Genomic DNA, 23,594 nt, shown 5'->3' with positions numbered 1-23,594 from the left:
AAAGTTTTTCATACCATGCCTGCCTTTGATGTATTTGTGCACTCCTTCGGTATACGATGAGGAAGAAGTGAGAACAGAAAAGAAATAGCTGTAAAATGCAAGTATACGCAAGCTTTGTGGTCACTGTTCTTTCTCATGCAAAGACCCCCAGTCTTGCAGAAAAGAGCTATGTAATTAGCAACAAGATTTTATTTTCTTGTTACACTTCAGAAATTATCTTGTAGCAGCATGACAAGCATTCACATCTGTGCACCTTCCTGGAGACATTTTGAAGCCCCCTCTTTGAAAAGCATTTTTGTCAAATCCTTTAAATAAAGAATGACTAAGGAATGTTCCAGGCATTCTATAGAAACTGATTCTCAAGGATAATTAATGCTCAGCTTTCAAATCAGTAATTGTTGACTTTTTCAGGAACAAATCTGTACTATCACATGGCTCTGCATTTTATCCCATAGCTATAAGCTATGTGCTTTTCCACTAGAATCTGTAAGGTATGTCTACACTACAGAGCTTTTTGGAAAAATGGCCATTTTCTGGAAAAAAATTAAATTATGTCCACACTGCAATCGCGTTCTTTCAAAAGAAAATCGAAAGAACAGATGGGTTTTTCTGGCATTGGTATTCCTCTTTCTACAAGAAAGAAGCCTTTTTCTGAAAGAGCTCTTTCAGAAAAAGTTGTATGCGGATGGGGAAGAGAGAGTTCTTTCTGAAGAAGAGGAAAGAGGAAAAAGCAGAGGTGCCCCGGTGGCCACTCCGCCCATAGTAATCACAGTTTAAATGCGAGATAGCATCCATTCAGTGTGGATGCTATCTTTTGAAAAAGCAGAATGCTTTTTCAATGCGCTTTGGCTGTGTGGATGCACTCTTTCAGAAGAAGTTTTTTCAGAAGATCTCTTCTGGAAAAGCTTCTTCCGAAAGAATCTAGATATATAAGTAAAGTGTGATTATGAGAAATGCAAGGTTTGGAGCTATAACTGAGGATTCATCTTTAAGATGCTTTTTTGTTTTCTTAAACTAAGACTAAGCCAATTGCTTCTGCAAGAAGCACAGTACAGAACACCTGGGCAGAGCTCATTTTATGATTAGGTTGTAAATTTCCCCTGTTTAGATGCTGCTTCTAGCGTTTTCGAGAATTAATGGCCCTAGATTTTTAACAGAGATTTCCTAATCAAAGTGCAATGAGAGGTTGATGTTGTTTAGGATGAGTCTGCTGTTTCTTAAACAACTTTGTTGATGATGCCCTGCTCTGACTCATATTCCTCTCTTCAGGATTTATTGAGCATTCCAACATAACTAAGCAGGTTCAAACAGATGCCATTAAAAGGAAAAATCAAACTGCCCGAGACACTTTTTCTCTCCTCTCAGCATGGAATTTGCTCCCAGAAAGTGACACTTGCATTAGACAGAAGATGAGCAAGAGTCAGCCCTGGGCCAGTGACAACTTGGTCTATGCATAAACATGGTAGGACTTTGAAGTCTGATATCCTGAAGTCCTACAGAAATCACTTCATAAGGGACATTCCCACATGCTTCAGGAAGCACACAGCACTGAGTTCTAAACCTGGATGGGCCCAGAAAAATTATTTTATGTTATTTTTAGGGATCTGTATGACTCTCTCTCAGGCCAGTATATTTGAACTAATGGCAATTAAAACACCTGGTTTTACTATTTAATAAAATAGTCTTGAAAAGCTCTCTAAATCATTCCTAAAACAGTTTTTCTGGAGTGTATACAGATTATAGTATGGCATGGTATATTTTAAAGGACGGAATGATCTGCATAGTGCACTTGTGGTTTCTCCTCTCAAAATTAATGTACTTACCCAAAGTGCGTGCTGATAAAACCACATCATTCTAATATATTCCACGTATGAGTGTTTTACATAACAGGGCTACATGAAGCCTCATTGCACCCTTTGGTGTTATTTTATAGACATATTAATAGATTAACACTGACCTACAGTTAGACTTAGGTTCCTAAATCATTTTTCAAAATGGGCCTTCAACCATCTCAATCATTTAGACCCAATAGGAGTTAGGTGCCTAATCTGGGGAGAGGGGGGATTAAGATCTGGGTTTTAGTTTTTGCAAAGCTGAGCAGAGCAACTCCTAGCTACCTTTAAAATCTGGGCCCAAGTGTCTATGTCACTTTTGGAAATGGGATTTAGACACCTTTGAAAAGTTCATGCTAAGTGAATTATTGAAGATGACATAGCAACTGTGATACAGGCATAAAATCCAGTATCCTTGGGTATGTCTACACTACCCTCCTAATTCGAAATAGGAGGGTAATGTAGGCATACCGCAATTGCAAATGAAGCCCGGGATTTGAATTTCCCGGGCTTCATTTGCATAAAGCCGGCCGGCGCTATTTTTAAATGCCGGCAGTTCGAACCCCGTGCCGTGTGGCTACACGCGGCACGGAGTAGCTAGTTCGGATTAGGCTTCCTAATCCGAACTAGCTGTACTCCTCGTGGGGTTCGAACTGCCGGCATTTAAAAATGGCGCTGGCCGGCTTTATGCAAATGAAGCCCGGGAAATTCAAATCCCGGGCTTCATTTGCAATTGCGGTATGCCTACATTACCCTCCTATTTCGAATTAGGAGGGTAGTGTAGACATACCCAAGGATACTTAATCCCCTGTTCTAAACACTCGATGACACCATTATTAATCACCCAGGGCCTGATTTGTTCTCATACCATTGACTTCATTGGAGTTACTCCTTATATACACACCAGAATCACTGAGACTAGAATTAGGTTCTCAAGGGCAGAGTCTCAGAGGTACATAGGGCAGGTAAGCGCCTACCTCCCATTGACTTTCCATGGGAACTGGGCACCTAGCTCTGCTTTATGCCATTAAAAATCTCTCTCCAGTCAACATTGGGCTTAATGCCTAAAGATTTTTGTGTGCTATCAACACACAACAGAGGGAGGAAAGTTCAAGGTATCACTCTGAGAAGGATAAAACTCTGACACTCCGTCTTTCCTCTGCACTTTGATCCAGCAGGCTAAGTATTCACATGTGGCTGCTTAAATTGTGGATTCAAAACTATACATGCATATGCTGGGAGTTCACAAGCCTATATTTTTACAGACTCATGGGTATCCATATCTGTGGGCAATTACCAAAGTTCTGTAATGACATGTACAACTGTGTGGGAGGGGTGGGGTATTCTTCTTCTTCTGAAGCTACAACCCATGTGACCAGGTTTCAAAATTTCTCTCCTGCAGAATACCATAAAGGAGTACCAATATCTGGGGCAGACACCTGCTCACTGCTGTCTACATAAATGGTACCCTCCATCTAGGGGAGCCGACAGCCATGCCAGGTCCCTGGGAAAGGTGAGAGGGACAACTCCATACTCTTGGAAGGGGAGGGGCCTTGGGTGGAAGAAGTGGGGCCAAGGGCAGCCGGCCCTCAGAACCACTCGGACCACAGCACCCTCCACCTCCAGCACTGAGCAGAGTGTGCCACACGGTGACCCCACTTCTCCAGGCAGCCCCAAGAGCTGTCTAAAGCAGCAATTTGAAGGGTTTGGCGCTCTGGACATTGCTACTGAGGCCTGGGCCCCTTTGAATTACTGGGTTCTGGGGCAGTTGTCTCCTTTATCCCCACCCCCTTCCTCCCGTTGACAGGACTGACTCCATCCCACATCTTTAAGCTTCTATTTTGGGAGCCACTGAAACCAAAATTATTTGACCCTCTAGCTAGTTGAAATTAGTGAAGCAGAAACCACCAAAAGGAGGAAATCTTTCTACCCAGCTAGTCTAAAAGAAATTTTAAAAGATCTTTCTGTAGCTTTGATTCATAACTGAGGTTAGCAGCAATGAAACATTCAGCTGATCTGCATGGCTATTTGTATCTGTGCAGTCTGATACAAAGGGGCTGATCTAAAGGCCACTGAAGTCAATGGAATGACTCCCATTGCTTACCAGGGTTTGGATCAAGACCTAACTGTTGAGAACTTGGGGTGAATAGAAATAACTAAACCATCAAGATAAATTAGCATCTTTCATACAAAGAACAACAAGACTCCTATCATAATCAAAGAATCCTCATGGTGCCCAAGTGACACCCTACACTGTCCTTATTGCCACAATATACCACTCGCATTCACTGTTCCCGTACCATACCTTTCCAAACACATTCAGTGTTTCCACAGATCTTTATATCATCATTTTCTGAGATTCTATATCCATTCTCTTGGAGCATTACCAGCTGCGTGAGACATTTCTACAAATATATTCAAAAGAAAACATTACTGAGAAGGAATTTAGAAGTATCATGCATGACATCATTATGTGCACTTCAATCGTCCCTTCCATTTAAGGGACTAAGTGCGAGCACACCAACAACAATTCAGGGCCCCAGGCCACAACAATCAATGGGCCCCCACACACGCAAGCAGCGTCCATGCAGACATAGTCTACCTGATATTTCGGTGGTGCTGTGCCTGCATTACCTGGTGCCCAGCGAGCTGCTGGCTGTGCTGCTAAGCACACTCTTCCATCATGGGCAATGCTTGCACATGGTCACCACCCTATAGGGTTGCCAACTGTATAATCACATAAACCCAAAGACCCTTTCCTTCTTCTCTGCCCCTCTCCTTCCCTGAGGCCATGCCCCTATCTTGCCCCTTCTCTGAGGCCACACCTTCACTCACTCCATTCCCCCTCTCTCCATCACTGGCTTTCCCCACATGCTCATTTACAGTCACCAGGCTGAGGCAGGGGCTGTAGGGTGCAGGTTCTGGGAGGGAGTTTGCGTGTGCGAGTGTGCAGGTTGTGGGAGGGAGTTTTGATGAGGGTTGTGAGAGAAGCAGGTTCTGGGAGGGAGTTTTGGTGTGGGGGCATGTAGAGTATGGGAGGAAGTTTTGGTGTGGGGTATGAGAAGAACAAGCTCTGGGAGGGAGTTTTGGTGTGGGGGCATGCAGAGTATGGGAGGGAGTTTTGGTGTGAGGTGTGAGAGGAGCGCGTTCTGGGAAGGAGTTTTGGTATAGGGTGTGCGCTCTGGGGCAAGGGTAGGTGTTGGGGTGCAAAAGGGGGTGAGGACTTGGGCTCTGGGAGGAAGTTTGGGTGCAGGAGGGGGTGAGGGGTCAGGCTCTGAGAGAAAGTTTAGGTGTGGGGTGTGGCCTATGAGTTGGGGCATGGGGTAAGGGTGTGGAAGGGAGTCAGGGGGCCAGCACTTACCTCAGGTAGCTCCTGAAAGTGACCTGCACACCCCTCTGGAAGCAGCCCTTAGGCAGGGCACCAGGTGATTCCACATGCAACTGCCTGCAGGCACCAATCCCACAGTTCCAATTGGCTGCAGTTCCCAGCCAATAAGAGCTATGGAGTCAGTGCTTAGGGCAAGTGCAGCATGCAGAGACTTCCCACAGGGATGTGCTGCTGGCCACTTCTGGGAGTGGCATGGAGCATGGGTGAGCAGGAAACCAGCCTTAACCCTGCTACTCTGCCAGTGGCATCCAGGGACCACTGGGCCCTTTTAAATCATCCAAGTCCTGGGAGCATTGCATCTTTTGACCTCCACCCCGACCCCATCAGCAAGCCTGCTCAACACATTTTACAACCACTTATGAATTAACTCTAACAGTATCCCCATGTTATCATCCCCATTTTAAAGATAAGGGAACTGGGTTCAAAGAGCTTCAGTGACTCGGCTACTGTGACACAGTGGATCTGTACCAAAGAGACTGATATTTTATGCAATCACCAGAATCCAAGCCATAATATCACCACCATCCTCCCTGCATAGAACATCTTCTTATGACCTTAAAGTTCAGATGCTTACCCAAGGCTAGTGAAAACTATCTGAATCTCCTGGTGCTGAAAATCAGAGCTGCTAATCTTGTGGAAATAGGGACTCCCTGCTTTTGAGTCTCAGATATAAACAGAAAAATGCTAAATATGTGATCATTAAAAGTAAGGGGAAAAAGCAAACTATTATTGAAACTTTTTCAGTTTTCAGAAAAGACCTGTTTAGAATTGTGGTCCTGGTTTGGGCAAAGGCTCAGGTCAGTTCTTACTTGATCATAATCTCTTCTGCCATTCCTAACAGTAACATATTTCTTCTTAATATGTGTTGTCAACAAGAGGCCAAAATGCTTATTTATATTGTGTTGAATAGTATTATGACAGCTTCTCTGTGCGTTTGTTATGAGGTCAAAAAAATGTCAGCTTGGACTGTAATATTTTTTTCAGACAGGTGGAAATATAGTTGATGCTTTCAACAACCACTCAAAATTAATAGCATGTTGGTTAAACAATGTTTATGAAATCCAATCACTCCCAATGGACCAAATGTTTTTCTTCTTCTAAATCCTATTTTAATAGTTACAAGAAGTGCCTCACAAACAAATCACGGGGAAAGTAATATTTCTTCTTTGCATATCCCAGAGGCTGTTCTAAACCAGGCCCTCTTTGAGAGGTATTTTATTAATGATTTATACAGACAACTTGGCAAAAAGATCAGATTACTTGGATTTGAAGGTCTCTGAAACTAGTGCAGACATTAATATGGAAAACATACTGTATACATGGGGAAATAACCTTTTGGACCACAAAAGGACCACACATTCACTGGAATAGCCAAGAGACTTCATTCTTGATTTATACTATCCACATATCATACCAGGCCAAATGAACACTATTTATATTAAATGGCTATTCATTACTATACCTGTGAAAAATTATTAGTGCATCTTCCCATGCATTTCTAGTCAGCACTGACTACTTTGTTTTCTGTTCTTCTTGCAGCAATATATAAAAGACAACCACCCACACTAACTCTCCTTTTCCATGACACCTACAAAAAACTTGACATTAGGCTGCTAGTGTGCTGAGACCAGAGCCAATCATGCTGATCAGCATTGTCTCATTGTTTCCTTTTACTTTCCCATTCACTTATGTGTTTTGTCTTGTCTTATGTCTAGATTGTAAACTCTCTGGGGCTAGAATTATGTTTGTGCTCTGTTTGTACAGTGCTTGCACTTCTGGTTCATGACCGAGGCATGTAGGCACTGCGATAATACAAAAAATAACAACTTCTATGTGTCCTCTTTGTAGGAGACTGTGAGGGCTAGCTCTAGTTTTTTGCTGCCCCGAGCAAAAAAAATGTGGCCGCCCCGGTTACCGAGGCTTGGCCCTGGTCAGGCGCAGGCAGAACTGACCAGACCAGGGCAAGGGCACCCCCTCCCCCAAACCTATCCCTGGGGTGATGCGGCGAGGGGAAGAGTAGCTAGGGCAGTGGCACAGGCACTGGGGGTGATTTGGCATGGGGAAGGGTAGGGCAGCAGCACAGGCACTGAGGGGTGATGTGGCAAGGGGAAGGGTAGCTAGGGCAGCAGCAAAGCAGTGACACAGGAACTGGCATGTGGGGGGCACCGGGTGCTAGCGGGGGGCTGACGTGCGGCCAGGGCAGAGCAGGGATACCCATCCCCAGCGCCGCGAGCTGGGGAGAGAGATGGGGCACTTACCCGCCCCAGCACGGGAATGCATAAGCCATTGGCGAGGGGGAGCATGGGGACACCCAGCGACTGCCCAGACGCCCAGGAGGCCATGCTGAGCTGCATCCCCATAAACAAGTTCATCCATGCCAGGCAACTGTCTCTAAGCCCTGCCCTCCGCCTCCTTTGCCGTCGTAAAGACCCACAAAGCGTGGCAGGCTTTATGGCTGGGAGCCACGTGCCCTGTGGGAAGGGGCTGCCACCGCAAACAGGTTCCTGGCTAGTGAAGCCGCAGACCTCCCGCCCAAGCGGAGCGAGTCTGGGCAGCTCCACAGCAGGTAGTGGCATCTCTTGCGGCCCTTTAAAATCGGCAGGGCGGGGCAGGCATTGCCCCGCGTGGCTGCTTACCTGAAAATGCCACCCCTGGAAATGTGCCGTCCCAAGCATGTGCTTGATTTGCTGGTGCCTAGAGCCGGCCCTGGATACTGCTGTGTGGTTCAGAGAATGGGCTACTGGAATAAGAGTCAGGTCCAGTGGGCTCTAGTTTAAGCTCCAATACTGATTGACAGTGTGATTCTAAGCAAGTAATTTCACCTTCCTATGCATTAGAGATCCATTTGTAAAATAAAGAGAATGATGTTTACCCACATTTGAAAAGTGATTTAAAATCTAAACATGGAAAGTGCTACACATGGAGCATTTTATGCAATAAAAGATACACGTTTTTACTATATTTCTCCATATGGATGGATCAAACAAAATTGCTGGAGTCACATAGTTTGTAAATTTTGAATGCTAAATCCATTTCCAAATCAGTGGCCTCTATGCCAGGAGTCATGAAAAACATCAAAGCCCTCAAAATGTGTTATATTCAGAATGGGTACCTCTGTTTAGACAACTGAGAGACAGCTTTCATGGATCATGCTTCCTAAACGATAATAAGAGCATAGCCTTCCCACTAAATCTGATGCATTCATGGGGAGGTCAAGTAATTAAGGATACCCATCAGCAGCTTGCCAGATCAGTTATCTAGTACCTACCCAGTTGCTTACATGGTGAGACTGACACACTATGCATGTTATAATTAAACATTTATGGTTTATTAATGTTAATTATATGACATTAACATCATTATTCTTTACTGCTATTATTCAAATGTATTATTATAAGATGAATTTATTATTATTATAAGATGAACACAACCCTGGAGCACTTTCCGGTCCCCCAATGCCAAACCATAGGTATGTACTGCCTCAGTTTCCCTTAATGGACTTTAATTAAGTTCATCATGGCTTTTATGTACTATACAGTGCCCTGTCAGGGCTCTTATTTATTTAACCAAAGGTAAAGAAGACACACAAGCAAGTCTTCATTCCAAACATCCTTGACAGTTTGCCAAGTTAGTCAATCTAAATGTGCCCACCTGGATCTATCATTCTCCTCTGTCCAGACTCCTTACTAGTGCGGTCTTCAAGACCCAGAACCTACTCTGGAGTCAAGCCTCTAGCCATGACCTAAAGAAAGCTCCTCCTTTGGGCTCAGGATCACCCAACAATCATGCTACCACAACTCTTCCAGGTTGCCACGGGATTCTTTTTAAGGTAGATGTCCTGGGAAATCTGTAAGGGTGCTCAAGACACACAGGGAGCTGCCTAGTTTTATAGTCTCTTTATTTTTGTTCCTCAGAGGTGGCAACACTAATTAGGTGTCTTTTTTGATGAACTCTCGAAACAGCTCCCTGAGAAACCCCTCTCCTCCGGAGCTTCTTGTGTTCCAAGAACCTTTTGAATGAGCCTCATGATCCTTACTAGACCCAGATGTTTCTTAACTAATTAACTACCACCCTAGGCAACTAATTACTCATTGGTGGATCTTCTTTAGCGTATTCTCCTTCAAAGAGCCTGTCGCAGGTTGGCTGGGTTCCTGACCACTTCAGAAAGCCAATTACCTGTAACATTATTGACCCTGTATTTGGTTCTGTACAAGCCAAAGGAAGAGGCTGTTGCTCTAGCCCCTTCCTATAGAGCTCCACTTCATTTCCCTGCAGCTTTTGCTGCTGTGGGGAGTACAGAAAGGCCTAATTGCTGTTGCTGCCCTGCTCTAGCCCCCACACCCCAGTAACCCATGAAACGGTGTCCCTCAGAGGACTGGGTGAAGTGCGGGAGAGCCGGTGGCAGGAAGGGACAGGATTTGGGGAATGCAAACTTCCAGCTGGATTGTGAATATGCTCTGGCCCTAAGTGAAGGTAAAAAAACAGGAAGCAAGGACAATAGAGGGTGCAGTTGAGGTGTAATAAGACACCATGCACTTTCTTGGGAGTGTAATGCACACATCTTTTGGGTTATAACTACTTAATTGTTATAAGTACTTACTTGGATAATAAAAATAAGTTTTGGTTTCATTTTTAGTTTACAAGAGAATAGTCTGGAGATACGCAGTGTAGTTGTACTGTGTCAAGACAAGGTGAGTGAGCAACAATATTTCAAGCAACAAAGAGCTGAGGAAGTGCTCTATCTAGTTCAATAGTTTGTCTCTTTCATCAATAGAATTTGGTCCCATACAAGATATTACTTCACCTATCTTGTCTCTCTACAGTCTGGAGAAGAAGAGACATATAAATATAAGTCAACCACAAGTGACAAAGCAATTTTAATTACACTTATGTAGAAGGCTGCTCTGGATCCAGCTGTTCTGGTCACTATTTTACATGTTAGAAAGTTAGAAAAATGAGCAGGAGAGTCTGGAAAGAAGACAAGGTAACAAAATATACTAACAATGCCAATATCAGAAAAGAGTTTAATATAAATCCTGCCAGCACATATGCATTGTTACAGTGCTCACCTGCTCCTTTGCAATTTCAGCTCTCCTTTTATTTTTTCCTTGTAAATAAGTTGTCTCATGACAGCTGGCTGGGGCATTAGTAATGATATCAGGTTCCTTGGTAGAATTTTTGATGGGCACGTGAAAAAATACTGAAAAAAAGGATTGATATATTTCCTTTAAGAAATACAAGTATTTTTGCCTGATGCATGTATTGTTCCTTGCCATTGTCAAGCAGATTCTTTGGTAACACTAATCCTGAGGGTTGGCCTAATGCTTTGTCAGTAGGACAATGCACTATTAGGGTGCATCTACACTGCACACATAGCTCGAAATAAGCTATGCAATTTGAGCTATGCAAATCACGTAGCTTATTTCAAGTCAATTTCAAAATAGCTTATTTTGAAATTTGGCACTGTCTACACAGCACTTATTTCGAAATAAATTGCTATTCCAAAATGTCCTTACTTCTTGTGGAATGAGGTTTTCTGGGATGTCAGAGCCTGTTATAGCCTATCAAGCCTGTTATATTTCAAAATAATGGGGGCACTCAAAAGATGCGGAATAGCTATTTCAGAATACCTCTGGTATCCCAAAATAGCGCGACAGTGTAAACATAGACTCACAGACAGAATTCATAGTTTACATTGATAGCTCAATCCCAAGATTTTGTTTAAGGGTTTGTGAGCCAGAGACTAGCGAATTTAGGATCACACTCTTGAAAAACTGTGACATTCCATTCAATAGAGGAAAGTGGCACCTATTGCAAGTGACAACCCACCCTCTATTTTTAGAAGCAATCTTTATTACATCTAATGATTTTCATCCTGAATCAGGCATATATGGCTCTCACTTTGTCCCATAACTCAGACAACTGTGTGAATGCCATGAGTGAAGGACTTCCCCATTTATCCTCAGTACTGCTGCATATAGAAACCAAATCTCAGGCAACCCAGAAGAGACAGGGAAACTGTGTCCCCTTTTCATGGTTGTTCTTTCAATGAGCCAACACTGAGCTTGGCTGGCCCACACAGCATCAAGTTCTTAGTTAAAGCTACCATAGGCATAGCCAGTTCACTGCTTGCTTCTGCATAGTTCCTCTCTGTCAACATATAAAAGGACAGACGCAAGCTTGGGTCTCCTCCCAAGTCCACACAATCTCCCAGATGCCAGAGTTGGGCCAAGCCAACCTAAGCACAGGAAGTAGAGGTGTGAGGATTGCTGCACACCCTCACCTTTTAGACAGGCTGCTGGCCCCAAGTCCTGCTCCCCTGCCACTTCGCATAAAAGCCGGAGATGCTTCCTGTGCCTATGCCCTGCTACCAGCCTTCCACCCACATTCCACACTAAATCAATCATCTCATCTGAGGCTCAGGTCCTGGCTGCTGGCCCCATGCCCAGGGCCCAGTGCCAGAGCCCAGCCCCCACTCTCAGGGTTTGCCCCACTACTAGCCCTACAATCAGGGCTCTACTCTGGGTCCCCAAGCCCACTCTCTGGCCATTGGCCCCATGCCTGGGGGTCTGTGCCTGCCCCCCTGCCTCCTCTCCCAAGATGTGGGGTCCATGCTGCTGCTCCCTGCCTAGGTCTCTGCTCCTAACCCCACGCCCATCCCCAGCTGTGACCTTCCTCCCTTACCTTTGTCCAGGTCCCCCCCCCCTTCCCAGAGACAGACCCCTGCTCCCAATCTCAGCAAGGGAGGGGAACAGAGGAGTGGAAGGGAGCTTTCAACACCTCCACCACTAAAAATCTTCCAGTGTCACTGCAAACCAGGCCAGATCTGACAAATGAGTGAACCTATAACTTACAGTGAGGGAGTATCACTCCGCCAAGAAACTAGCAGCATTCCAGGCAATCTCGGCTGATGTAAAACCACCTGTTATAAACTTGTGCTCCTTAGAGTGCTCAGCCCCTAGCTACCTGTCAGGACCAGGACCCAAAGTGGTCCTTCACTGAAAGCAGCTTGTCTGGATACAAAGATATGGCTCTCTTTCCCCTTTGCCTTCCCTGAGGTCACCTTTTCCTGCATTACCAGCAAGTCATGCATGCCCTGTCTATCCTCGCTTATACATTCCACAGGATGAACTCATGGGTCTGATTCTCCTCTCACACCAGTTTAACAGCAATGTAATTCCATTAAGATGAATTGGGTCCTGTACTTTTATTTTCTGTCTAAAGCACCTACACACCTATGCTACTATATACAAGTGAAACGACTTTGCATTCTGCTGTGATACTGGGCATGCTTTTCCCAGAGCTGAGGAAAAGCTCTGTGTGGCTCAAAAGTTTGTCTCTCTCACCAGCAGAAGTTGGTCCAATAGAATATATTACCTCACCCACCTTGCCCCTCTAAAAACTATACTTATCCACTAGGAACTGGACTGAAATCAACACACATCTCACATGGGACACTGATCCCAGCCCTTTTTGTCATTATCAGAATTGCCTGGCTGTAGGCCTAGAAGGGGGTGTAGAGCCTCTAGTGAATCTCCAGAGTGATCCAGTCCCCATACTGTTCTTCCGGCTGCTGACTGACCTGGGATTGTTGAGATCTTCTCAGGAGTCCTTACTTGTACTGATCCATCAGCTGGAAAGAGATTAATAGGCTGACACTCTGTGAAAGTTTGCTCGGCCTGACTTCTTGTGTGTGTCTGCTGCCACCTTGTGATGATAGGGCTACTAGCAACAGGAATGTTGGAAGTCAGTTTCTTCACAATGCAACTTTTAAATCGTGAATAGGTAGGCTTTGCTGAATCAGGTGTCTATTTAAAAGAAAAACAGATAATTTTGCTGCAATAATTATGTAACAGGAAGGTTAAATGGTTATTAAGCCCATGAATTCTCAAACAATCCAAATAACTAGGATCACTGACAAGGGGGAGAAGCAAATGGGGCATTTGCCCTGAGATTCAAAGGGCAAGAGCCCCAGGCCTCTTTAAATTGCCGTGGGAGCACCCAAGCACCGCTCCACACAGCTCTGAGGGCTGGGAGGGACGTGCCATAGTCTGGGCAGTGCTAAGGGGCACGGAACTGAGCCCCCCAACTTGCCCTGGGACCCATGGTGGTTGTTGGCCCACTGACTGACAGGAGATTTTGTTTCTTAATATAGAGTTGGCAGCTTATATTAGTTTATATATCGTTAGAAGAAACCTTTTGCTGTTAATGCATATGGGCAATCTTGCCTCCCAGCATGTAGCCCACGTAACTGCTGGGGGTGCAGGGCATATCTAGGAGCTGCCTGGAAGGAAGTTTCCTCCCCACAATCTGCAAGTCTGCAGAGTAACAGCACAGCTATTGTGTGAACACAACTGCAGCCTCTGCAGTGCCGGAGCGTCTGCTCTGTGAAGAGGAATGGTTCATGGGTCCAGGTGGTCACAAAATCAAGTGTCCTGTCCCTGCTGCTCCTCCCTCGACCCTTCTTAGAACTCCTAAGGCTATTAGCATTTGAGTGGATCTCAATGCCACTGCTATCTGGATCCTCCAAGTCCACCTTAAAGGAGCAAGATTCTTCCCAAAGGAGAACACAGCACCCCAGCACCCCTGGATACAATTCCAAAGCCATAAGAATATAAAACATACAGCTGACATCCAGATCAGGAGAAAACCATTGGGCGTGCAAAGAGGAGACCAAAGAAGCCACATCTAATGAAGCAGTAGTGATGGATAATTTCAATGTCTTGTATATAAATTAGTCACTTCAAAACAGGTTTAGAGACACCATTTTTTGACACCTTAAATTAATGGTTTATGGATCTGTGACACGGCAAACTAGGTGCCAGTTCCCCAGGCTGCTGCTTGCTCCTTTCCACCCTCTCCTATGAAACCTGAAGGCCCCTCCTGTCCAGGTAGATGGACTTGAGGAAGAGGTCAAGAGGAGCAAGCAGCAAGTGAGGGAACCTCAAAGGATGATGCAGGGAGACCTGGGTGGATAACGATTGGGGGCAAGAGCAGACAGAAGAAAGCAGTGGACCCAGGAAGCCTTGGGAGAAGGGGCAGAGTAGGAGAAAGGCCTTGGGGCATAGCACAGGCACGGTTACAGGGTCACACCAGTGTTTCCACATATACAAACACACACTTCTTGGGAGGCAGCTTTCAAAGGCAGCAAGCCAGCACACATCCAAAGGGAGGTACACCACACCTAGCATTTCTTGCCCTTTTGGGGAGATTGTATCTATAGTGCTTGGACTCTTGAAGGCAAGTTTTTCTAGGCATAAGCAAAAGATCTCCAGTGTTTGCCCTGGGTTAGCCCTAAGAAACATATAGGCTGCGTCTAGACTGGCAAGATTTTGAAAGCCCCTAGTTCGAAATACCTGTTAAACCGCCTTGCAGGAGGAATAACAGGTAGTTCAAACTAGGGCTTTAATTCGAACTACCGGGTCCCTGCCGCGTGTAGACATGGGCAGTTAGTCCGGACTTGTAAATTTCAAAAAATGGCGACCAGCCGGGAAAATGCAAATCAAGCAGGGAATAATTAAATCCCGGGCTTGATTTGCAACTTCGAATGCCTACAATAGCCTCCCTAGTTCGAACTAGGGGGCTAGTGTAGACATACCCATACTAAGTATCAGGCAGGTGTTTGTTCGAGGTATAACTATCATTGACCCACTAAGTAATAGCAACTACAACATAATTAAGTTTAGCACCTTTATGGGGAAGTTAGCACTCAGCTATTTAAATTCTAGCATGCAGATATGTAACTTTTAGCAGCAACATTTTTAAAAGTAATTATGCTAGTTGCAAAGCACCTGAAATAAGAAAATTAAAATCCTTAAACTCTGCATAGAAGCTACAGAGCTTGAGAAGATACGTATAGCACTAAACTCAATAAACAAAAAGAAAAAAAAGCATGATGAAATGGCACAGTATGGAGGCTTTCCAAGTCAAACAAGTATTTTTCAAAAAGGGAAGTGTAGCCCAAATAAAATGATTATATAACACAGAGACACTGAGCCCACTGACAAGGGAGAATGAAGTCTGCTGTAAAGCCTTAGCTGAGAGCGAATGGCTTTTATCTTGTGCGGTAGAAGCACCTGACTTTAGCATCTAAGTTCGTAGGTTCATTCCCACCTGCCAATGACCAGGGTCTGTCAGCTTTACAAATAGATACCTGCACTGTATGTGTACACAGTGTCCTTAGATTCTTATATAGTATCTGAGCACCTCACAAACATTAACATAGTTAGCCTCACAACATCCTGGCAAGGTAGGATAAAACTATTACCCCTATCTCACAGATGGGGACCTAAAGCACATACAAGCTAAGTGATTTGCTCAGCTTTACACAAATGGTCTGTGATAAGTCATGGAATTAAACCAGAGTCACTCAGGTTCTGAGCTAGCACCCATAACCTCAGTGGTTCCCAACCTTTTCAATCATACAGACCCTTTTCATTCAATAGGCCTGATCCTTATTTTTAAACTTTCCATGGATCCCCTGCAGTACCATTGTGGACCACCAAGGGTCCATGGACCACAGGTTGGGAACTATGCTCTGGGTCACCTTTCCTCTCTGAATCTATTTCCTTGGATCAGTTATGTGGAACTATTTTTAATGTAATTAGCACCATTTTAATTTATCTGTATCTCACTAAGAGGCATTTATGCATATTATCAAACTAGTGTTTCATACTGGTGTTTTATGTATGGGGGAAGCAGCCTTAACTTTTAAACCCTGAACATTTCTCCTAATAAACTTAAAAAACAACAAATGGTCTGGTAGCACTTAATAGACTAGTAAAACATGTAGACGGTATCATGAGCTTTCGTGGGCACAGCCCACTTCTTCAGATGACCGGAGGCAGGGGACTGGACTCAATGACCTCTCGAGGTCCCTTGCAGTCCTAGTATTCTATGATTCTATACCATCTACACATTTTACTAGTCTATTAAGTGCTACCAGACCATTTGTTGTTTTTTAAATTTATCCCGTACAGACTAAGTCCTCTGCCCCCTGAAATTTCTCCTAATGTTGAGGCAGGATGAGCAGCTACAATGGTCTGTGTAGAGCAGCTGCAGGTTTCATGTTTCAGCTCCTCCTCACATTCCAGGCCTGCTGAAGCTGCCCTCAAAATTCTCCAAAATGGAGCCTCTGCCTCTCACAACTTTTCCTTTAAAATGTTCATTGCCCAAAGCAAGGGTGTTTGTCATTTTCCTGTCGATGGTTTTGTGTACAGCGATGCTCTGCCTGTTGCAACTCAAGTTCTTAAAACCTAAAATCAAAGATTTTTATTCTTTTGAAGTGAAGGATTCCAGAGGGAGGATCGTTTCTTTGGAGAAGTACAGAGGCAAAGTAAGTTGGATGATCAAAGCACTATTTCTTTGTTTACAAAATCTTTAGAGAACAACCAATATATTCAGTTTATATATGGTAAAAATATTATAGCATTATGGGGAGATAGAGATATTTACTAAATTCCCTATTCCATCAGTGTTTGGAACTAAGCTACCAATACAGATGAACTGTAACTTGCTATATTAAGTTTAGTGAAAATAAATCATGTAAAATGGTCATTCGATATGATTTGTTATTATAACTGAAATGCTCTAACAATGGAACTAATGTATTTTAATCACAATAGCTAAGAACATCAGCTCATTGCAATTATACTTAAGAGGTTGATCTAAAATATAAAATGCAAGACTATTTATTACGCACAAACCTTAAGCTGTCTGATTTTGCATGTGTGCTTTTAAAACAAAACCGTAATTTAAAAAATTTGATCCTTTTTCAAGGATCTAAGAATTTTTATTAAAAGAATGTCACTTAAACAGTACCAGCTTTCAGCTTCTGATATTCTTACTATATTTAATGAGATAATGCTCAGATGGTTACAAACAGAAGAGATTATGCTATTGGAAGTTATATCTTTAAGACTTAAAATAATTTAGAAACTTGCAGTTTCTTTCTAAATGTTCTACCTTATATTTCTCTGAAGGTGTCTTTGGTTGTAAACGTGGCCAGTTACTGCCAGCACACAGACAAAAACTACATCGCACTGCAAGAATTACACAGAGAGTTTGGTCCATCCCACTTCACTGTTCTGGCCTTTCCGTGCAATCAGTTTGGAGAATCGGAGCCTGGCTCAAGCCAGGAAATAGAATCTTTTGCCAAGGGAAACTATGGAGCAACTTTCCCTATTTTCTACAAAATTAAGATTCTAGGATCTGAAACAGAACCTGCATTTAAATTTCTGATAGGTAAATATTTGCCTATTATATATTATGTTGCATATAAATGCTATAGTTTTTTTTCCATTTATATTGTATTGGTTTATTTACCCCAAAATAGGGGGAGAACACAAAAAGGGCAGAAGAACAGAAAAGTAAAAGAATAGGAGGAAAGGTGGGAGACGGATCAGGGACAGAAGACATCTTAGTTTCCATCTGCTAGGAATTAATTAAAGGCATCTAACACATTAAACCAAATATTTTCAAATTTATATGAGATTATTCCTCTCCAAAATGTTACCTGTTCTTTACAATATTATTTTTAAAGCAAGCTTGTAATAATTTAATTGTTATCTATTTTATCATAATTACAAAATATTGTATTTGAAAAGTTGTTCAAAACACTGTATCAACTACAGCCACTCTTATAAGGCTGTGTCTACACAACAGTGTTATTTTGGAATAACAGCCATTATTTTGACATAAAGTGAGCGTCTACACAGCAATTCCGTTATTTGGAAATAATTTTGTTATAACGGATGGCTTATTTCAAAATCTGTAAACCTCATTCCATGAGGAATAACTCTTATTCCAAATGAGCTATTTCGGAATAGCAGTAGTGTGTACGCTTCACTGCTGCTATTTTGAAATAGCTCCTCCCCAGGGCAATTCAAATTAATTACTCCCCAGTGCCTCCTGGGGCTCTAATTTGAGGTAGCTCATCCACATTAGAGAAGCCTGCCTCAGACTAATATTGAGGCTTCCCTGTAGTGTATTCCCCTGTAGTGCAGTATTCCCTGACGTGCTATTTCAAAATAAGCTGTTTTGGAAAAAAAATTCTGAAATAGCTTATTTTGAAATAAACGTGCTGTGTAGACATACCCTTAGAGACTTAATAGAGAAGTATCATAGTTATTGTCTTATATTTCTTAATATTTCAACAGTTAATGCACACACATATAGATCAGCATATTCCCTTCTTACCAGTCATATATATCTTATTGACTTCGATCTTGTCTATACTACCAGTGCCATCGATGTATTTCAACTATACAAATAGCATAGCTGCAGTCAATATATTCACTGCAGAGTCTTATGTGCGGTAAGGTTGGCGGGGGCTGCTCTCCTATCAACGCTGACTTCTCTTCTTGTTTTGGTGGAGTACCAACGTTGATGGGCACACATTCAGAGATTAATTTATCATGTCTAAGCAGAAGCGATAAATCGATGGCCAGTGGATGGATTGCTGCAGCATCAATCCACTGCATAGTGTAGACAAGGCCTTAGATGCAAGATATGCATGAACACCGGAAAATAATCACTGGTTTACATTAACTCATTTTGTAAACTTTGGGGTCCAATCTGCAAAACCTACTCACACTAGGGATGTTAGAGATCATGTAATTGAATAGTAGTATAACCGCATGAAATCTTAGCAGTTACACAACTATTTGATAGTCCCCAGAGGTGGGGCCAGCAGCTAGTGCAGTACCAGCCCCACTCACAGGGAGGCTCCTCCCACCCTGCACTGTTGCCTCACTATCAGAGGCAACAGTGCAGTGTGGAAGATGAGAGCTGGTCTTCAAGGGGAGCCAGTTTACAAACCAGACCCCCGTGTAGCCCGGCTGTCTGCTGCCCTGTGCTGCTGCCTTTCAGATAGAGGCAGCAGCCTGGGATGGGAGGGGAGAGCCCTCCCCAGGAGTGGGACTGGGATCGCACTAGCTGCTTGCCCCACCTGCGGGGACTATCAAACAGTCATGTAACCACTAAGATTTCATGCTGAGATCTTAGACTTTCCACAGACAGGAGCCCAGCCACTGTGAACAGCTGCTTCATTGCAGCCTCCCTTGCCCCTTCCCTGCGTGCTGCTGCCTCTAATAGAGGCAGCAGCACAAGGGGGCATAGGTGGCACCAGGAAGCTAGTGCTGGGGGGAACCACCTTTTAAGCCAGCTCTCCCAACACCAGCTCCTCCCTGCCCGTCTTCACTGCCTCTGTAGGACACAGCACAGGTGGGGCCAGGTGGATCTACGGAACTATGAGAGGCAGCAGTGTGGGGGTGGGAAGGGCAGGTGGATCCAGTGCTTGTGGGTGGCTCCTCATGGGCTCTGGCTCCTGCTCCCTCCTTGCTGCCTCTGATACAGATAGTCAACAAGATTAACCAATAAGACTCGGCTTATCAATTAATCGTGTAGTTGTCTACACATTGACATCCCTAACTCATACACCTTTTCCTTATTCACATGAAGAGCTACTCATGGAACTTCTCACATGCGCAGGAGTTTGTACAGATGGGCCCTGTATTTTCACAAAAAGGAATGAGACTGTGTTTACTTCAGGTTTAAATCAATGCTCACATAAGCCAATTGAAAGACTCCCACTGACTTCAGTGTGCTTTGGATCAGGTCTTTGGTTCCCACTGAACTTCTGTATAACAGAGGAAGGAGGGACAAGTTATTAGGGAACTAGCCCATAACTTGGGACAGCTATGTGCAATTCTATGCTCTTCCACAGCTTTTCTCTGTGACTTTGAGTAAGTCACCTACTCTCAGCTCCTCATCTGGGAAACAGAGATAGTGATAATGGGGGCCAGCTAAGTACTTTTAAAGAAGACGTGGTTCAAAAGTCACTTGCCATATCACTAGCAAAACAAGATACTGCAGATTTTGTAAATCTTTTCACTGGTCTGAATTTCAAACTTTTCTTTTCACCTAAGTAAAAACACTGGATCAAATTCTGCACTAGTTTATATTCCTTTCAATCCTAATATCTTCACAGCTATGTTTGTGCATTATGATTTGGAGACAAGGGAAGCATTTGACTTCAGTTACATTACAGACAGTATAAATTAGTGAAGAAATATGTCCCATTAGCTATATTAAATTAACACTTATCCATGTCCATGGTAGGAGAGTGATACTACAGTCACTATTTTGGTTCTAAAGTGCATGATACCTTGTTTGACATAGACATAAAATCAGTTTGTTTGCTATTTATATATTTTTAAGTATTTTATGAAAGTCATCCTTTCCCTTTCTGCTGTTCCCTATCTCACCCAAATTTACAGTTTAACTTCTGCCCAAAGAGGATGATATTTTTATTCTCTTATATATTTGATATTTTCTGGTTCAAATTCTCACCCACATTGGGACAACTTTTCACTACTCCACCAGCTAATTCTGACTATACAACTAGCATATCCAGCCCCTGAGCAATTGTACTAGTGCAAGGAAGATTCTCCTGCGGCACTGAAATGGTGCTGAGGCTCCTATTAAGTGCTCAATTTGTAATGAAACAGGTGATGGGGTTCAAACAATTAGGTGCCAGGCAGGGCTGAAACAATTGTTTTGTTTTTACTTTTATACGCGATGCAGGAAGACCAGAGATACTGAAGCTATAAACTGCCAAGACTAGAGGTGCTTTAGCAAGCCCTGGCATAAATGAAGCACTTTTCTTAGGCATTTCTCTCTTTGATTGCAATGTAACAGCCAAAGGGGGGCGTGGCCAGTGCAATGGGGTTGTGCTGAGGACACTGCTAAGTCTCCAGGAAGCAGAGGAGCGTATTTGGTTCTTACATTGCTTCAAAAAGAAGGGGGGGTGGGAACCACCCAAAAGTCCAGATCTAGAGACTTACCACAGAATGGGAGTTTCTTTCTCTCAAAAGATTGTTAAAGAATAGCTGCTCTGTATAACAGTATTTGAGGCCATTAAAAGTATCTGGTGCCTTTTCTGCAGATTCTTCAAAGAAAGAGCCTAGGTGGAATTTCTGGAAGTATCTTGTCAGTCCAGAAGGTAAAGTTGTAAAATTTTGGAGACCTGAAGAGCCCATAGAAAACATCAAGCCAGAAGTAGCATCCCTGATCAGGCAGATCATCATGAAAAAGAAAGAAGATCTCTGAAAAGACCATTCAGTCTGTGAATTCATTTTACCACGTGTATAGACAATCTTAATACATTCCTGTTAAATGATGATAGAAGCTAGACCATCAAGTGTTTTAATTTCTCTTTGGTTTTAATGGTAATAAGTGGGAATAATTACTAATTATTTAAGGGACCATTCCTGCGACATGCTGAGTGAATGAGAGTTGTAAAGAACTCAACACTTTGCAGGATCAGGTCTTTCATTTGGCATAAAGTTACTAATGTTCTCTGTAAGCTCCCGCTGCTGCCAACAATGTCAGCACCATGAAGATGCTTAAAAAAGAAGACAGAGGATTTCTGTTATTATGAAGTTGAAATTTATCAAGTCAAGAGCTTTGTGTTAGGGACTTTTTTCTAGTTGATTGCCATATATCAAACTTCTGTGAATGAATTACTTTGATGCCATTGTATCAATCCAGAAGCATCAAACTAAAGAAGTTAAAATTAAATGCTTTGCAACGTTGACAGAGAAAAGTTGATGAATTGTGAAAATTACAAACTAAGTGTTAAACAAATTGTAAATAGATATTTCTATGAAGATTGTTTATTAAAAAAGAGAAAAATAACAAAATGGTTCCCGGCCTACATTGTGTGTATTTGAATATATTTCACAAAATGTTCTGTGACGTTGTGCCATCATACACACTCAGAGCATTCTAGAGAAGCTAATGCTAAAGTAATGGAAAGATCAGCCTCTATTGTATTTGGAAGTACACAAACCTAGATTGCTAAGCTTTGTGAAAAAGCAGCAGACAGCTTGGGGTTCATCAGATATCATGTTTGTATTTTACAGACTGAGATAAAGAAGAAAACATAACTAGAATACTATAGTAAATATTAAGAGCAGATACACTATAATAAATCTTGAAGAGCTAAAGTGCAGTGATGAATAAGAATGGCTAGTTATGAACAGCATTCTCAAACCAAAGTTAGTATTCCCATTTTCTCACTATTTTCAGGGGCAGGGTATGTGAAAGAACACAAGAACTGCCTTTCTGGGTCAGATCAAAGGTCTTGCTAGCCTAATAGCCTGTGTTCCGACAGTGGCCAATGCCAAGTGTCCCTAAGGGAATGAAAAGGTTATCATAAAATAATCCATCCCCTTTAAGGATCTTGAAGCTGAATATGACTGGAGGCTGTGGCTTCTGTGAGGAGCCCCCTGGCCAAAAGAAGGCATTACTCCTAATCCTACTGCTGTAAGAGTCTATGAATGTAGGCACCAGAGTACAGTCTGACTGGGTGAAGTTGAGATTGGTGTCCCTTGTAAACATTCTTTGGAAAAAGATGGTGTGATCCTGCTCCCACTGAAGTCAATAGGGGTACGTCTACTCTATGGGACAAAGTCGAATTAAGATATGCAACTTCAGCTACATGAACTGCGTAGCTGAAGTTGAAATAGCTTAATTTGGCTTTTGGCACTGTCTACACAGCAGGAAGTAGAAAGAAGGACACTCTTCCTTCAACTTCCCTTACTCCTTATGAAAGCAGGGCTACTAGCATCGACTGGAGTGCCTTCTCACTTCGAATTAGCTGTCTTAACTAGACCACTAATTCAAACCCTAGAAGATTGACAGCAGCAGCTTTGATCTTCCTTTGTAGCGTAGATATACCCTAGGGCTATGTCTACACTCGCGGCTTCTTGCACGAGTAATATGCAAATGAGGCTAAGCGTGGAATATCACCAAGCCTCATTTGCATACCTAATGAGCCACCATTTTTTTCAGAAGAGGCTCTTGCGCAAGAAGGAGTGTCTACACTGCCCCTTCTTGTGCGAGAAAAACCCTCTTGCATAATGCTGTTACACCTATTACTTTTCAGGAAGAACACAGCTCTGAGGGTGGATTCCAATCTTACAGAGAATATGTATGAGGCAAATTGTGCCACGTATCATTTGTAATCTACACAAAGATGCTGGGTGGCGAGAGGGGGTAGATGAGTAAGAATGTGCATATGGAGACTTTATCTAACAGTCACTAATCTGACTAGAACAGTGGTTCCCAAACTTTTCGGCATCACGCCCCCTTTTTGATTTTTGAGAATCCCTCACACCCACCCCCCACAATAACAGCAAAACATGTTGAGCAAAAAAAATAAAAGGAACTGACCAGGCCAAAAAATAAAAATAGCAGCAAAACTTAGGGAGGGGTGTTGACGGGGGGGTGGCTGGGTCACCTCGCACCCCGCCCCAAAATTTCTTCACGCCCACCCCCAGGGGGGCATGCCCCCCAGTCTGGGAATCCAT

The 23,594-nt window shown here is 43.2% G+C and overlaps 2 protein-coding genes across 7 annotated transcripts in view; one reads left to right on the top strand and one right to left on the bottom strand.

Annotated features, from left to right (window-relative positions):
* The window catches only part of CDC20B (cell division cycle 20B), a 56,546-nt gene that overhangs the window by 24,588 nt on the left and 8,364 nt on the right, over positions 1-23,594 (bottom strand). For 4 of the 5 annotated variants that reach the window (XM_025179675.3, XM_014581759.4, XM_025179676.3 and 1 more), the window contains exons 3-6: positions 12,803-13,028; positions 10,290-10,420; positions 4,138-4,237; positions 15-44 (exon numbers count right to left, since the gene is read on the bottom strand). In XM_025179675.3, the coding sequence (XP_025035460.3) occupies positions 15-44; positions 4,138-4,237; positions 10,290-10,420; positions 12,803-13,028 (487 nt within the window). The remainder of the gene's footprint in view (positions 1-14; positions 45-4,137; positions 4,238-10,289; positions 10,421-12,802; positions 13,029-23,594) is intronic. The other variant, XM_006139545.5, reaches the window with a different exon arrangement.
* Positions 16,296-21,926, top strand: GPX8 (glutathione peroxidase 8 (putative)). 2 transcript variants are annotated; one of them, XM_006139544.4, is made up of 3 exons: positions 16,299-16,555; positions 17,202-17,463; positions 21,167-21,926. In XM_006139544.4, exons 1-3 carry the CDS (start codon positions 16,346-16,348, stop codon positions 21,328-21,330), a joined length of 636 nt encoding a protein of 211 aa, XP_006139606.2. In that variant the 5' UTR covers positions 16,299-16,345; the 3' UTR covers positions 21,331-21,926. The 2 variants fall into 2 exon arrangements, with proteins under 2 accessions (XP_014437247.2, XP_006139606.2); XM_014581761.3 differs by lacking the exon at positions 17,202-17,463 and having other exon boundaries at positions 16,296-16,555.

The sequence above is a fragment of the Pelodiscus sinensis genome, chromosome 6, assembly GCF_052426305.1.
Source record: "Pelodiscus sinensis isolate ZL-2025 chromosome 6, ASM5242630v1, whole genome shotgun sequence".
Classification (NCBI taxonomy): Eukaryota; Metazoa; Chordata; order Testudines; family Trionychidae; genus Pelodiscus; species Pelodiscus sinensis.
This window is presented reverse-complemented; position numbering and strand designations above follow the sequence as displayed.

What these genes read in the sequence shown, in the direction of transcription:
- GPX8 (XM_006139544.4), top strand. Translation starts at nt 16,346, where the DNA reads ATGGAGCCTCTGCCTCTCACAACTTTTCCTTTAAAATGTTCATTGCCC. An exon ending in TGGAGAAGTACAGAGGCAAA is followed by an intron (nt 16,556 to 17,201) that starts GTAAGTTGGATG and finishes ATTTCTCTGAAG; the next exon opens with GTGTCTTTGGTTGTAAACGT. An exon ending in TGCATTTAAATTTCTGATAG is followed by an intron (nt 17,464 to 21,166) that starts GTAAATATTTGC and finishes CCTTTTCTGCAG; the next exon opens with ATTCTTCAAAGAAAGAGCCT.